We start from the raw sequence: 15,243 nt of genomic DNA, 5'->3' as shown, positions 1-15,243 counted from the left end.
AAATAGAATATGAGTTTATCATAACTAATATCTCATAAAAGAAAAGGAAACTCGATCTCATGTGATCTAAGGCTATCCAATTCTTCAATTTCAGCCTTCGGTTTCACAAACACATACATGGCACACATCATAATTGAATGCATGCATACGAGACTGAGTAAGCATTAAAAGGAGCATGAGTGTGTGAGTGTCACTGGTTTACCTCATGGGTTGTGTCCTTAGAGCTGTCTTTAAACTCTCTATTGTCTTGTTCCTCTCTTCCTCATCTTCCATTTCCAAAGCAATAAGGGTCTTCCTCTGGTGATGACAAGACGACTCAATGACAATGTGCTCACTAAAACTCAAAATGGTGTCCTTCAAGGCTCTGTTTTAGGACCATTATGGTTCTCTGTTTTTTCCAGGCCATAAGAACTGATTCACAGTGCTGGGAAGGAACCTGCTCAGTAAGCTACTATCCCTAGCTGTAGACCACCAGCAGGCAGCTCTTATCCTATTATCCCAGCAGACCACCAGCAGCTCCTTCACTGATACATGACTGGAGGTCATTTCCTTTACTTGGCCTGGAGCAGGCTACACCCTGTGGTAACAGTTAGAAGTTAGGGATCCAACCAGAATCTCACACCTGCCAGCCCTAGTGCTACTGTAACTTCACTGCCCTGTGAAAACATCCTAAATTAGCCTATAGGGATCCCCCCCCAGGACTACTACCTCCAAACCAGAGGAAGCATGTGGAGATTTAACACACAACTCCAGGGTGTGAGATTCCATTAAGGGACCATAGATTAACGTCATCAGCTTGTCAAATAGTGCATGTTCAGGTGGACAAGCCTTTTCAGCGCATATATTTTAAAAATATATGTTCTCAATAACTTACCAGGTTAAATAAAAGGTCACTATTATACTGCATATTTGCCTAATATAAACTGTGAGGGTTTCACAGTTATTTACATATGTGAGAAATATGTAGCATTATAAGAGACACACACACACAGACCCCCCCCCCACCCCCACCCTCCAGGCAAAACTATAAAACAAATTGATATTACCCCCTTAATTTACTCAAATTTTCCACAGATTTAGCATCAGACCACAAGCTTTTACAAGGAGAGATACCCATAAAATAGAGGATCTACTCTATATAGTGGCTAGTGCAACACCAAAATCACATGGCTCCGTCTACACTACAGCATGGTTGGTTATTGTGTGTTATTGTTTTGCATCTGCAATGTTAGCTATATTTGCCAAGTACAGGTTGGGTATTTGATGAGGGGAGAAGGATACTTACAGCAGCCATAGAATTCAACTGGTCGATATAGAACTCTGGCCAGCTAGTTGCTCCCTTGCTCTCTTCTCCCTCCTTAAACAGAAAACAGACAGACAAAGGGTTACATAAAACACCCACACATTCCTTCCACACCACATCAACTTTTAATATATTTCCCTTGACCATCATATCATTATCCAGATAAAAACCCAAACGCTGTATTGAAAAGTACAGTGCATAGCCTGAGAACAGAGAATACCTCCAAGGCCTTATGACCCCTATATAACCTGACCCACTAGCGTGTAATTGCAGCTCAACTCCTTCCAGTGACAGTGGAGTGTGTGAGCTGGACTGCCCTCATTAATTTCCAGCCTAGTCTCCCTTTGGGATCATAACAACCACACCAGATATGTACTCTCTGGTTCTCACCTGGCTCTCAGTCTCACAGAATGTATAAGGTTGCTGTGCAGCCTAATCTCATGGATTCTTATAAATCCCCTGTGTATCGCAGGCTCAAGTCGTCCATTTTGTCTTAGGTTTTGGCTGAGCATGAACAGTCTAGAGTAATGTCCAGTACATGCCTTTTCCCTCCTTAGTTATGGGTTCTCAACAGATGGTAGTATTTGTATTGTATAAAAAGGTTAATGATCTGAAATAATGCCATCGTACATTTACTGCAATTGGGTAATTTTCTATGTTTAGGCTATAATCTGCTACTGCTCCTCTTTAAATCACAGCGTACGTTTGGCCAACACTGACCAGGATCAAGCCCAGCCTTCAATGCACAAGTTCTTTCAAACATTCTTCCACAATCATTTCAAAAGAGAAATGATTCTATTCTTCATTCTTTCTTCCTGTTCAGTGTCCTAGTTCCGTATACTGTCCAGTCCCCTGGCACCTCATAATTGAAGCCTTTGAGTCCCCACAGGAGTGGTTAGGTAAGCAGATTTAATGGGCTACTGGGTGAGCTTCCCACCCACACTTCCCAAAGCTTCCCAGACTAAAAAACCAAACACTAACACCAGCACACCAAAGTCTGGGCTAGTGAAATGAGTGTGTGGCTTAGCAATGGTCAACACAATATCCCATTAAAGGGGTCTATAAATCTGTGAAAACAAAGGAGCTGGAGCACTCCCTCCCTCTCCCTGATGAGGTGTTAGTTACCCAGATGCCCATCCATCCTCACCACATGAGCAATGAGATAAGGAAGAAACCAGTTTATATTTCAGAGGTAGCTAAATTTCAGACAGCAGAATTTATTAAAATAGTTGGGTTTAGTAGATCTTTATAAAAAAAAAGTATGCTTCAGTTTGGTTGGTGCCTAACCGTACTCAACCAGCCAAACAGAATGTGTGCTCGCATACTCCCTTAAAAGACCTTCGCTTGAAAAACAAGAAAAAAGCAGAAATAGTACCGTTTGTCCATTTTGAGATGCCATAGCCAGTATAATCTTCCTCAAAACAGTCAGTATTAATCCAAGATAACTCAATAAATCTGTCATTCATTTGGATGTTTTTGCCGATGAGATCTTAGTGGTGCAATTTTACATCTAAGATGTTTGGTGCAGTATTTCTCAAAGAGAAAATGTGCATGAAAACTTTATTGAAGAATCCCTACTGTTGTCTAATCACAGATTAAGGTACGTAGACTTTGGCTCAGAATTTGGGCTTGCCTTCAGAAACAAATGTGTCCCTGAACAGCTGAAAAAACCCTCACCGAAGTCAAAAACATCACAAAATGGTGTCATAATATATGCACAAATTATGAAATGTTTCGGCTGGGAAGCATGCGGACGACTTAAGGAGTGGGTCAGCAGGAATGAGGACAGTAGTAGTGACCACTTGTGAAATGTAGCACTGTGCTGCTATATCTCCCAGTACTTACTGGAAGACTGGTAAGCTTGGAGCTCGCTTTGTAGGTCAGTAAGACATCACTGCGAACACAGCGCACTTGCTATCCCACATTGACCACCTTGGCAGTTATCATGGCTGGAAGGTTCCGGCCAACTGACGATGAGATCTACCCTGGAATCCCAACTGAATATTGCTTAATTTCACTATTGTGTCACTTGTCTGATCAACAATAGTGAAAAACAGAGCCGTGTTCAATTTGGATCCCAGACAAGGTGAGATCCACGCAGTTAATGAGACAAGACGTTGACCCCGGTAATGGAATAGCGTAAGCTGGACAGGAAATGGAATGTAAAAAACAGGAAGTATATAAGGGCTACCTGGGCTCAGAGGGCACTGCACCTGCTATTGGCTACTGGCCATGCCACTCAGCGCCCGCCATTGAGAAGAAAGCTGCCTACTGATCAACAGACAGCAGCTGCATTGGTGTTTCTATGGCAGCACTCTCTCGCTCTCTTAACAAGGTCTTACAGTGCAGGACATGCCAGACAACAGAAACCAACCACTTACTGTTACAGAGCTGTTACAGACCAGGGGGAACTCACATCCAGTCAAACACTCTCCTTTATTAAGTCAATTCCATGTAACGCCTCTCTAGATAAAACCCTCTAGTTTACAGTGCCTTCATAAAGTATTCTCACCTTTACTTTTTCCAAATTTAGTTGTGTTACAGCCTGAATTTAAAATGGATTAAACAGAGATATTGTGTCACTGGCCTACACAAACCCCCATGATGTCAAAGTGGAATTTTTTACAAATAAAAAATAAATGAAAAGCTGTCAAAAAGTGTTAAATACGTTCGTTGTGGCAAGCCTAAATAAGTTCAGGAGTAAAAATGTGCTTAACAAGTCACATAATAAGTTGAATGGACTACCTCATCTCTGTACCCCACACAGACAGATAAAATTGTAAGGTCCCTCAATCGAGCAGTGAATTTCAAAACACAGTTTTAACCACAAAGACCAGGGAGGTTTTCCAATGTCTCGTAAAAAAGGGCACCTATTGGTAGATGGGTAAAAAGAAAAGAAGCAGACACTGAATATCCCCTTGACCATTATTAAATTACACTGGATGGTGTATCAATACACCCAGTCACTACAAAATACAGGCCTCCTTACTAACTCAGTTTCCGGAGAAAAAGAAAACTGTTCAGGGATTTATTCATGACGCCAATGGTGACTTTAAAACAGTTACAGAGTTTAATGGCTGCGATAAGAGAAAACTGAGGATGGATCAACAACATTGTACTTACGCCACAATACCAACCTAAATGACAGAGTTAAAAGGAGGAGGCCTGTACAGAATAAAAATATTTCAAAACATGCATCTTGTTTTCAATAAGGCACTAAAGTAAAACTGCAAAAAACTTATTCTGAATCCAACACGACACGACACTGAGTACCACTCTTCATATTTTCAAGCATGGTGGTGGCTGCATCATGTTCAAATCAAATCGAATTTTATTTGTCACATACACATGGTTAGCAGATGTTAATGCGAGTGTAGCGAAATGCTTGTGCTTCTAGTTCCGACAATGCAGTAATAATCCAACAAGTAATCTAACTAACAATTCCAAAAAAAAACTACTGTCTTATACACAGTGTAAGGGGATAAAGAATATGTACATAAAGATATATGAATGAGTGATGGTACAGAGCAGCTTAGGCAAGATACAGTAGATGGTATCGAGTACAGTATATACATATGAGATGAGTATGTAAACAAAGTGGCATAGATATAGTGGCTAGTGATACATGTATTACATAAGGATGCAGTAGATGATATAGAGTACAGTATATACGTATACATATGAGATGAATAATGTAGGGTATGTAAACATTATATTAGGTAGCATTGTTTAAAGTGGCTAATGATATATTTTACATCATTTCCCATCAATTCCCATTATTAAAGTGGCTGGAGTTGAGTCAGTGTGTTGGCAGCAGCCACTCAATGTTAGTGGTGGCTGTTTAACAGTCTGATGGCCTTGAGATAGAAGCTGTTTTTCAGTCTCTCGGTCCCAGCTTTGATGCACCTGTACTGACCTCGCCTTCTGGATGATAGCGGGATGAACAGGCAGTGGCACGGTGGTTGATGTCCTTGATGATCTTTATGGCCTTCCTGTAACATCGGGTGGTGTAGGTGTCCTGGAGGGCAGGTAGTTTGCCCCCGGTGATGCGTTGTGCAGACCTCACTACCCTCTGGAGAGCCTTACGGTTGTGGGCGGAGCAGTTGCCATACCAGGCGGTGATACAGCCCGCCAAGATGCACTCGATTGTGCATCTGTAGAAGTTTGTGAGTGCTTTTGGTGACAAGCCGAATTTCTTCAGCCTCCTGAGGTTGAAGAGGCGCTGCTGCGCCTTCTTCACGATGCTGTCTGTGTGAGTGGACCAATTCAGTTTGTCTGTGATGTGTATGCCGAGGAACTTAAAACTTACTACCCTCTCCACTACTGTTCCATCGATGTGGATAGGGGGGTGTTCCCTCTGCTGTTTCCTGAAGTCCACAATCATCTCCTTAGTTTTGTTGACGTTGAGTGTGAGGTTATTTTCCTGACACCACACTCCGAGGGCCCTCACCTCCTCCCTGTAGGCCGTCTCGTCGTTGTTGGTAATCAAGCCTACCACTGTTGTGTCGTCCGCAAACTTGATGATTGAGTTGGAGGCGTGCGTGGCCACGCAGTCGTGGGTGAACAGGGAGTACAGGAGAGGGCTCAGAACGCACCCTTGTGGGGCCCCAGTGTTGAGGATCAGCGGGGTGGAGATGTTGTTGCCTACCCTCACCACCTGGGGGCGGCCCATCAGGAAGTCCAGTACCCAGTTGCACAGGGCGGGGTCGAGAACCAGGGTCTCGAGCTTGATGACGAGCTTGGAGGGTACTATGGTGTTGAATGCCGAGCTGTAGTCGATGAACAGCATTCTCACATAGGTATTCCTCTTGTCCAGATGGGTTAGGGCAGTGTGCAGTGTGGTTGAGATTGCATCGTCTGTGGACCTATTTGGGCGGTAAGCAAATTGGAGTGGGTCTAGGGTGGAGGTGATATGGTCCTTGACTAGTCTCTCAAAGCACTTCATGATGACGGAAGTGAGTGCTACGGAGCGGTAGTCGTTTAGCTCAGTTACCTTAGCTTTCTTGGGAACAGGAACAATGGTGGCCCTCTTGAAGCATGTGGGAACAGCAGACTGGTATAGGGATTGATTGAATATGTCCGTGAGCACACCGGCCAGCTGGTCTGCGCATATTCTGAGGGCGCGGCTGGGGATGCCGTCTGGGCCTGCAGCCTTGCGAGGGTTAACACGTTTAAATGTTTTACTCACCTCGGCTGCAGTGAAGGAGAGTCCGCATGTTTTCGTTGCAGGCCGTGTCAGTGGCACTGTATTGTCCTCAAAGCGGGCAAAAAAGTTATTTAGTCTGCCTGGGAGCAAGACATCCTGGTCCGTGACTGGGCTGGTTTTCTTCTTGTAGTCCGTGATTGACTGTAGACCCTGCCACATAGCTCTTGCGTCTGAGCCGTTGAATTGAGATTCTACTTTGTCTCTATACTGACGCTTAGCTTGTTTGATAGCCTTGCGGAGGGAATAGCTGCACTGTTTGTATTCGGTCATGTTACCAGTCACCTTGCCCTGATTAAAAGCAGTGGTTCGCGCTTTCAGTTTCATGCGAATGCTGCCATCAATCCACGGTTTCTGGTTAGGGAATGTTTTAATCGTTGCTATGGGAACGACATCTTCAACGCACGTTCTAATGAACTCGCACACCGAATCAACGTATTCGTCAATGTTGTTATCTGACGCAATACGAAACATATCCCAGTCCACGTGATGGAAGCAGTCTTGGAGTGTGGAATCAGCTTGGTCGGACCAGCGTTGGACAGACCTCAGCGTGGGAGCTTCTTGTTTTAGTTTCTGTCTGTAGGCAGGTATCAGCAAAATGGAGTCGGGTCAGCTTTTCCGAAAGGAGGGCGGGGCAGGGCCTTATATGCGTTGCGGAAGTTAGAGTAACAATGATCCAAGGTGTTTTCAGCCCTAGTTGCGCAATCGATATGCTGATACAATTTAGGGAGTCTTGTTTTCAGATTAGCCTTGTTAAAATCCCCAGCTACAATGAATGCAGCCTCAGGATGTATAGATTCCAGTTTGCAAAGAGTCAAATAAAGTTCGTTCAGAGCCATCGATGTGTCTGCTTGGGGGGGAATATATACGGCTGTGATTATAATCGAAGAGAATTCTCTTGGTAGATAATGCGGTCGACATTTGATTGTGAGGAATTCTAAATCAGGTGAACAGAAGGATTGTTAAGGGTATAAAAACGAGGGAGTTTTTTGGGATACAAATAAACAGGCAAAATCCTAGAGGAAAACCTGGTTCTGTCTGCATTCCACCAGACACTGGGAGATTAATTCACCTTTCATCAGGACAATTACCTAAAACACAAGGCCAAATATACACTGGAGTTGCTTACCAAGACAACATCTTGGTGGCCTAGTTACAGTTTTGACTTAAATTGGCATGAAAATCTATGGCAAGACTGGATAACGGCTGTCTAGCAATGATTAACAACCAACTTGAAAGAACTTGAAGATTTTTTAAAAGAATAATGTGCAAATATTGTACAATCCAGGTGTTGAAAGCTCTTAGAGACTTACCCAGAAAGACTCATCGCTTTAAATCGATGCTAAAGATGATTCTATGTATGTATCGACTCAGGAGTGAGTACTTACGCAAATTAGATTACATTTCTGTATTTCATTTTCAGCGCATTTGCCATTTCTAAAAACATGTTTTTACTTTGTTATTATTGGGTATAGATTGGATTAAATGGGTTTTTTTCTCACCATTTTAAATTCAGGCTGGACCTCTGTGTACTTTAATCTGGCAAGACAGCCAGGATTCTGTATTCACATATTTATCAGCTAGTCGGCCAGGACAGATGAGAGCGTCCTTCCAGGAAATATATCCAATCCGTTAATGAGGAACAGCACAACTCCAACGTTAGGGTTAATTTTCTATTAGGGGGCTGGAACACTAGGAGAGGGCTTTGATGTGTTGACTCAACGGAATTGGGGCAAGGAGGTGGGGATTGGAAGGGGAAGAGAGGGGGGCTTGTGTTGAGTCTCTCCCGCTCTCTCTCTCATTTGTTTCAATTGAAAATATTTCCCACACACTAGCAGCGCTCAGCAGACATTCCCTCTGGATACTGTAGCTAACATACACAGAGAGCAAGAGAGATGCACACACACACGCTCTCTCTCACACTCAGACACAATACAAACAGAATCAAAACACATGGTTACATTAATACTAACTACTAGTCAAGTGGCCTTAAACTTACCTTCTTTTTGCTACAGTACATCTGCCATTTCTTCTCAGCTGGCAGGGCAAACATGACTTCCCGGTGTTTCCCTGACAGGTCCAGCTCATCCTGCAAGGTGAAAGAGGAACATTGTCCTGAGTTAGAGGGTTATTAGGCATCTCTGTGCCTGACACTGTCACAAACCTGTTGTAAGAGGGACTATGAAATATTTCTTGATCGATGTGAAACCTGTATTACGATCATTTTAAGCTTGTAGTGTTTTTGAATGATCTTGGCATTGTGATTTCTCAAAACTGGTTTCTCAAACTGGTTTTGTGAGTAAGATGGGAAGTAGATTGATCAAATTATACAATAATAGTGAAGACATCAAAACTATGGAATAACACATGTAATCATGTAGTAACCAAAAGAAGTGTTAAACAAATCAAAATATATTTTAGATTATTCAAAGTTGCCACCCTTTGCCTTGATGACAGCTTTGCACACTCTTGGCATTCTCTCAACCAGCTTCATCTTGAAGGGGTTCCCACATATGCAGAGCACATGTTGGCTGCTTTTTCTTAACTCTGAGGTCCAACTCAACCCAAACCATCTCAGTTAGGTTGAGGTCGGGGGATTGTGGAGGCCAGGTGATCTGATGCAGCACGCCATCACTCTCCTTCTTAGTCAAATAGCCCTTACACAGCCATGCTGGTTGAGAGTGCCTTGAATTCTAAACAAATCACAGCAAAGCACCCCCACACCATCCCACCAGCAAAGCACCCCCACACCATCCCACCACCTCCTCCATGTTTAACGGTGGGAAATACAAAATGCGGAGATCATCAGCTCACCTACTCTGCGTCTCACAAAGACAGGGCGGTTGGAACCAAAAATCTCAAATATGGACGGTACTGATGCAATCCGCCTGGTGTCGAAAACGCCATCTTCTCCCGGGAGGAGTTTGCCAACGGTACCTGCCAATATCCTTTGGTCAGATCAAGGGTGCTGATGTACCGGTCCTTTCCCCAATCGGTCGATGAGCTCATCCACCTTCCGCATAGGGTAGGCAAGCTTATGTCGTTCACACCGCGGAAATCATTACAGAAGCGCAGGCTACCGTCCGGTTTGGGCACCAACACGATGGGGCTGCACCATGCACTGTGAGACTCTTCAACGACCCCCATCCTAGGCATAGTCTCCACTTCCTGTTTCATGGCCTTACTTCGGGCTTACAGAATCCGATATGGCCTCTTTCATGCCGTTTCCCCGGGCCGGGTATGCATGTGGTGTTCAATGAGGGTCATGCGGCCGGGCTTCTTGGAGAACACCGCCATGTTCCGATCGACGAGCTCCCTGAGCTCATGCCTCTGGGCTGGCTCGAGGTCCTCATTGGACCTCGAGTGGTATTCGGACCGTTGGCATTCTGGGCCCCGACCATAACACGGCCAAGGCTGTCCTCTCGTGCCATTTCTTCAACTGGTTCACGTGGTAAACCTGCTGAGGTTTCCATAATTGACAGGTCCCAGCTTCTCATTCACCTCGTAGGGCCCGTGCCATATTGCCAGGAACTTACTTTCGGCCGTGGGGATTAAGACCAACACCCTGTGTCCCACCTGTAATTCTCAGGGCTGGGCTCCCCGATTGTAGACCTGGGCTTGGGCGCATTGGGCCTTCTCCATATGTTCTCTCACAACTGGCCATATGGCTGTCATCCGCTCCCTCATCGTCTCAACGTGCTCTACCACGCTGTGTAAGGGGGTCGGTTGGGCTTCTCACACCTTTTTGGTGAGGTCCAGTAGGCCGTGTGGCCTCCTCCCATAGAGGAGTTCGAAAGGGGAAAACCCCATGGAGGAGTTCCCTTGGACACCGCCGCCCGTAGGGGAATGGCCTCGGGATACAGGGTGGCATAGTCTACGATTACCAGGATGTACTAGTGTCCTCGTGCTGTTTTTACCAGGGGTCCCACTATGTCCATGGCGATGCATTCAAAGGGCACCCCGATTATCAGTAGGGGGACCAGTGTGTTTCGGAAGTGTGCCTTTGCGGCAGTCATTTGACACTCCGGGCAGCTGTGACAGTAGTTTTCCACGGCCCTCCTCATCCCGGCGCCAGTGGAACCGGGCTGCGATCCGTTCCCGGGTCTTCTCCATTCCCAGGTGCGCCCCAAACAGGTGGGTGTGGGCCAGCTGAAGAACAATTCTCATGTACCGTCGGGGCAGCAACAATACCTCTCGAGGTTCCCCCTGTTGGCGCGACACCTGATACAAAAGGTTATTCTTGATTTGGAAATGGGGGTATTGCCAGTCACTCACCCCCAGAAGTAGCTGTCCATCCACCGCTATCACTTGGGCTATGGGCGGATTTCAAGCTAGGGTCCTCCCACTGGGCCGTCCCGAATTGTCCCCTCAGTTGGCCCCCAGGGGGTGTCTCGAGTGGCCCCTCGAAATTGAGGAAGGGGAGGCTGGGCTCTTCCTCACGTGGTTCCCCAGCTGGGGGTCAGGTTCCAGCACCCCCTCCGACTCTGACTCCGGACCTGTAGATGCAGGTTGGTCAACCATTTGCTTCAGGCCGCGAACAGTGGACAATCTCGTCCCACTAGGAGAGGTACCAGCAACTCTGGTACTACACCCACCATCATCTGGCAGTTCCCTTGTGGCGTCACGATGTTGGCCCATACGGTTGGATACCGCTTTGTGTCCCCGTGAACACAGCAAATGGACATCTCCCTACTCCGTTTGGTCTCCTGGTTCAGCAGGCTCGTGGTTACGAGTGTAACCATACTTCCGGAGTCTAATAGAGCTTCCGTGTTGTGTCCGTCAACCTTCACTGGGACCATGGGTGCAGTTGATTCGTGGTGTGCCCAACAGGAGGTGACGTAGTTCACTGTGTGACTCACCTCGCTTCCGGGACTTGCAGATGGCGTCGACTCCTCTCAACCCAGGAAATTCAAGGCCATGTGCCCCCAGGTGCCACACTCAAAACACCTTTGGTCTCCATCTACCTGGGGTCGTCGGTGGCGGGTCGGCCCTACCCCAGCCGTCTCTACAAGGGTTTGCGGTCCTTTGGCCCTGTCTTGGCCCTGCCGATTGGCGGTTCTGGGTACCCAGCAGTGGGGCTGTCCTTCCGACTTCTTGAACTGGTCACCGACTCTGCCCGGCTACCACTCAGCAGGGCCTGAGTGTTCTGATGAGTCTCCACTGCTTCCAGGAGGCCCTCCAAGGTCTGGGGCGCGCATATTTTTGTATTTATTTAACATTTATTTAACTAGGCAAGTCAGTTAAGAACAAATTCTTATTTTCAATGACGGCCTAGGAACAGTGGATTAACTGCCTGTTCAGGGGCAGAACGACAGATTTGTACCTTGTCAGCTCGGGGGTATGAACTTGCAACCTTCCGGTTACTAGTCCAACGCTCTAACCACTAGGCTACCCTGCCGCCCCGCATAGACTCGCTGCCCTCTTCATGTCGTGGGGTAGTGCACGTAGGAAGCGAGGACCACTTTGTCTAGGATGGAGTGGGTGGGTACGAGCCATCCCCTGGTGATGCGTAGTAGGTCGCTCATCTGGGCTCGGGAGGGATGTGTCGGCTACGAACCTCCAGCTGTGGAATAGTTGAGCCCGATGGGCCAGACTGTGAGTATCTCCCCGTTTGAGTCTGTCGTAGTTAGCTGCCTGTTCATCATTCAGGTCCCAATACGCCTTTTGGGCATTCCCAGAGAGGAACGGGGCGAGCAGACTGGCCCACTTCTGCCTAGGCCATCCTTCTCGTAGCGCTGTCCGTTCAAACGTACAGAGGTAGGTTTTGATGTCGTCATCTTCTGTTAGCTTGAATAAAAACTGGTTTGGATGTGTAGACACTCCTCCTTGTAGCTTCCTGATTTCTTCAATGAGGTGGAGGTTTTATAGCCGCTGTTCCTCCCGCGTTCGTTCCTGAACCGCCTGCTGGGCTTGTTGGGCCCAGATGAACTAAGCTATCAACTCATCCATGCGGATGCTGCGTAACAGTCAACCCTGATCTGACCACGTTGTCAGATCGCCCGCAGGGGGTTGGGTCAAAACGTTTACACAGATCAGACACAGACAGAGCAGGATTAGCTCAGTTTCAAAAGGTGTTTATTAAAATAATCGTCCAAAAGAAAAGGTCTCCCCCAAGAGACCCTCTCCGGGATACCGTCTTCTGGGCTCCTGGTCTAGCTGTAGGCTGTGGGGATCAAAACTGAACTCCCTCCTTTTTTGTCCATACTACTCCCTTCACAGAACAGCGCAAACTGGCTATAACCAGAATAGAGAGAGGAGTGGGAGGCCCCAGTGCACAACTGAGCAAGAGGACAAGTACATTAGAGTGTCTAGTTTGGAATAGCCGTCATTTCTCGGCCATTTTGAGCCTGTAATCGAACCCACAAATGCTGATGCTCCAGATACTCAACTAGTCCAAAGAAGGCCAGATTTATTGATTCTTTAATTCAGAACAACAGTTTTCAGCTGTGCTAACATAACTCTTTTGCAATTTTCTAATGATCAATTCGCCTTTTAAAATGATCAACTTGGATTAGCTAACACAACGTGGCATTGGAACACAGGAGTGATAGTTGTTAATAATGGTACGCCTTTGTAGATATTCCATTACAAATCTGTCGTTTCCAGCTACAATACTCATTTACAACATTAACAATGTCTACACCATAATTCTGACCGATTTGACATTATTGTAAAATGGACAAAAAATGTATTTTTCTTTCAAAAACAAGGACATTTCTAAGTGACCCCAAACTTTTGAACTTTAGTGTGTACACACACACACAGCAAAAAAAAGAAACGTCCCTTTTTCAGGAGACTGTCTTTCAAAGATAATTCGTAAAAATTCAAATAAACGTCACAGATCTTCATTGAAAGGCTTTAAACAGTGTTTCCCATGCTTGTTCAATGAACCATAAACAATTCATGAACATGCACCTGTGGAACGGTCGTTAAGACACTAACAGCTTACAGACGGTAGGCAATTAAGGCCACAGTTATGAAAACTTAGGACACTAAAGAGTTCTTTCTACGGACTCTGAAAAACAGCAAAAGAAAGATGCCCAGGGTCCCTGCTCATCTGCGTGAATGTGCCTTAGGCATGCTGTAAGGAGGTTTGAGGACTGCAGATATGTCAAGGGCAATAAATGACAATGTCTGTACTGTGAGACACCTAAGACAGCGCTACAGGGAGACAGGACGGACAGCTGATCATCCTCGCAGTGGCAGACCACGTGTAACAACACCTGCACAGGATCGGAATATCACACCTGTGGGACAGGTACAGGATGGCAACAACAACTGCCTGAGTTACATCATTTATCGTCGAAGGAATGAGAGTTACACAGAGGCCTGTACTCTGGAGCGGGATCAATTTGGAGGTGGCGGGTCCGTCATGGTCTGTGGCGGTGTGTCACAGCATCATCGGCCTGAGCTTGTTGTCCTTGCAGGCAATCGCAACGCTGTGCATTACAGGGAAGACATCCTCCTCCCTCATGTGGTACCCTTCCTTCAGGCTCATCCTGACATGACCCTCCAGCATGACAATGCCGCTCGTTCTGTGTGTGATTTCCTGCAAGACAGGAATGTTAGTGTTCTGCCATGGCCAGCAAAAAGCCTGGATCTCAATCCCATTAAGCACGTCTGGGACCTGTTGGATCGGAGGGTGAGGGCTAGGGCCATTCCCCCAAGAAATAAACAGGAACTTGCAGGTGCCTTGGTGGAAGAGTAGGGTAACATCTCACATCAAGAACTGGCAAATCCGGTGCAGTCCACGAGGAGGAGATGCACTGGAGTACTTAATGCAGCCGGTGGCCATACCAGATACTGACCGTTACTTTTGATTTTGACCCCCCTCCCCCCCCTTTTGTCAGGGACACATTATTCCATTTATTTTATATGTTTTTATATGTTATTTTATATGTTTATATGTATATTTTATATGTTTGTCAACAATCATCACTTACAGCCAAACATCCCTGCAATATCACATCATTATTGACATCCCATTGGACAGATTCCAGACAGGACAGGATGGCTGCCAAGTGGGATATCAAAGGATTATTTATTACATTACGCGTGACCAGACAACACCCCATTTCTATGACAACACCCATAATGCATCAGAATTCCTGTCGGGACTGGATCAAATCGCATTTAATTTGTCACATGCTTCATAAACAACAGACAGACTAACAGGAAAATGCTTATGGGAACTTCCCAACAATGCAGGGAAAAATAGAAAAAAAACATTCAAAAAAATAAAAAATAAATAATAATAACGAGGAATAAATCAAAAATGAGTAACGATAACTTGGATATATTTTCCCGTACCCGTAGGGGGCCTTTTTCCTGGCAGTCATTGGAAATAAGAATTTGTTCTTAAATGACTTGCTTGGCCCTCCGTTAGTTAAATCAAGGTTAAATAAATAAAACATATAAAAACACAGGGCACCAGTAGATACAGAATGCACATATAGGTGGGGCTGAAGTGACTTGGCAACAGGAGAGATAATAAACCGTAGCAGCGCTGTATGTAATGAGTCAAGAGTTAATGAGTCATGAGTCAAGTCAAGCGGGTCAATGCAGATAGTTAGATAAATAGTCCGGGTAGCTATTTAGAAGTCTTGTGGCTTGGGGGTAGAAGCTGTTCTAGATCCTTCCAGACTTGCTGCCTCGGTATTAGTTGTCGTAGACACCAAGGAACTTGAATCTCTCGAGCCACTCCACTACAGCCCCGTCGATCTGGATGGGGGCGTGC

At 45.8% G+C, this 15,243-nt stretch overlaps 1 protein-coding gene across 5 annotated transcripts in view; it reads right to left on the bottom strand.

The window, feature by feature from the left end:
• Window positions 1–15,243, bottom strand: part of LOC112244969 (disheveled-associated activator of morphogenesis 1) — an 80,933-nt gene that overhangs the window by 20,230 nt on the left and 45,460 nt on the right. For 4 of the 5 annotated variants that reach the window (XM_024412875.2, XM_024412878.2, XM_024412877.2 and 1 more), the window contains exons 3-5: window positions 8,506–8,595; window positions 1,286–1,357; window positions 203–297 (exon numbers count right to left, since the gene is read on the bottom strand). In XM_024412875.2, coding sequence (XP_024268643.2) covers window positions 203–297; window positions 1,286–1,357; window positions 8,506–8,595 — 257 coding nt within the window. Of the gene's footprint in view, window positions 1–202; window positions 298–1,285; window positions 1,358–8,505; window positions 8,596–9,320; window positions 11,735–15,243 lie in introns of those variants that run through there. The other variant, XM_024412880.2, reaches the window with a different exon arrangement.

Source organism: Oncorhynchus tshawytscha, linkage group LG11, assembly GCF_018296145.1.
Source record: "Oncorhynchus tshawytscha isolate Ot180627B linkage group LG11, Otsh_v2.0, whole genome shotgun sequence".
NCBI classification, from domain to species: domain Eukaryota; kingdom Metazoa; phylum Chordata; class Actinopteri; order Salmoniformes; family Salmonidae; genus Oncorhynchus; species Oncorhynchus tshawytscha.
The sequence above is the reverse complement of the archived record's forward strand: the minus strand, read 5'-3'. Positions and strand labels throughout refer to the sequence as shown.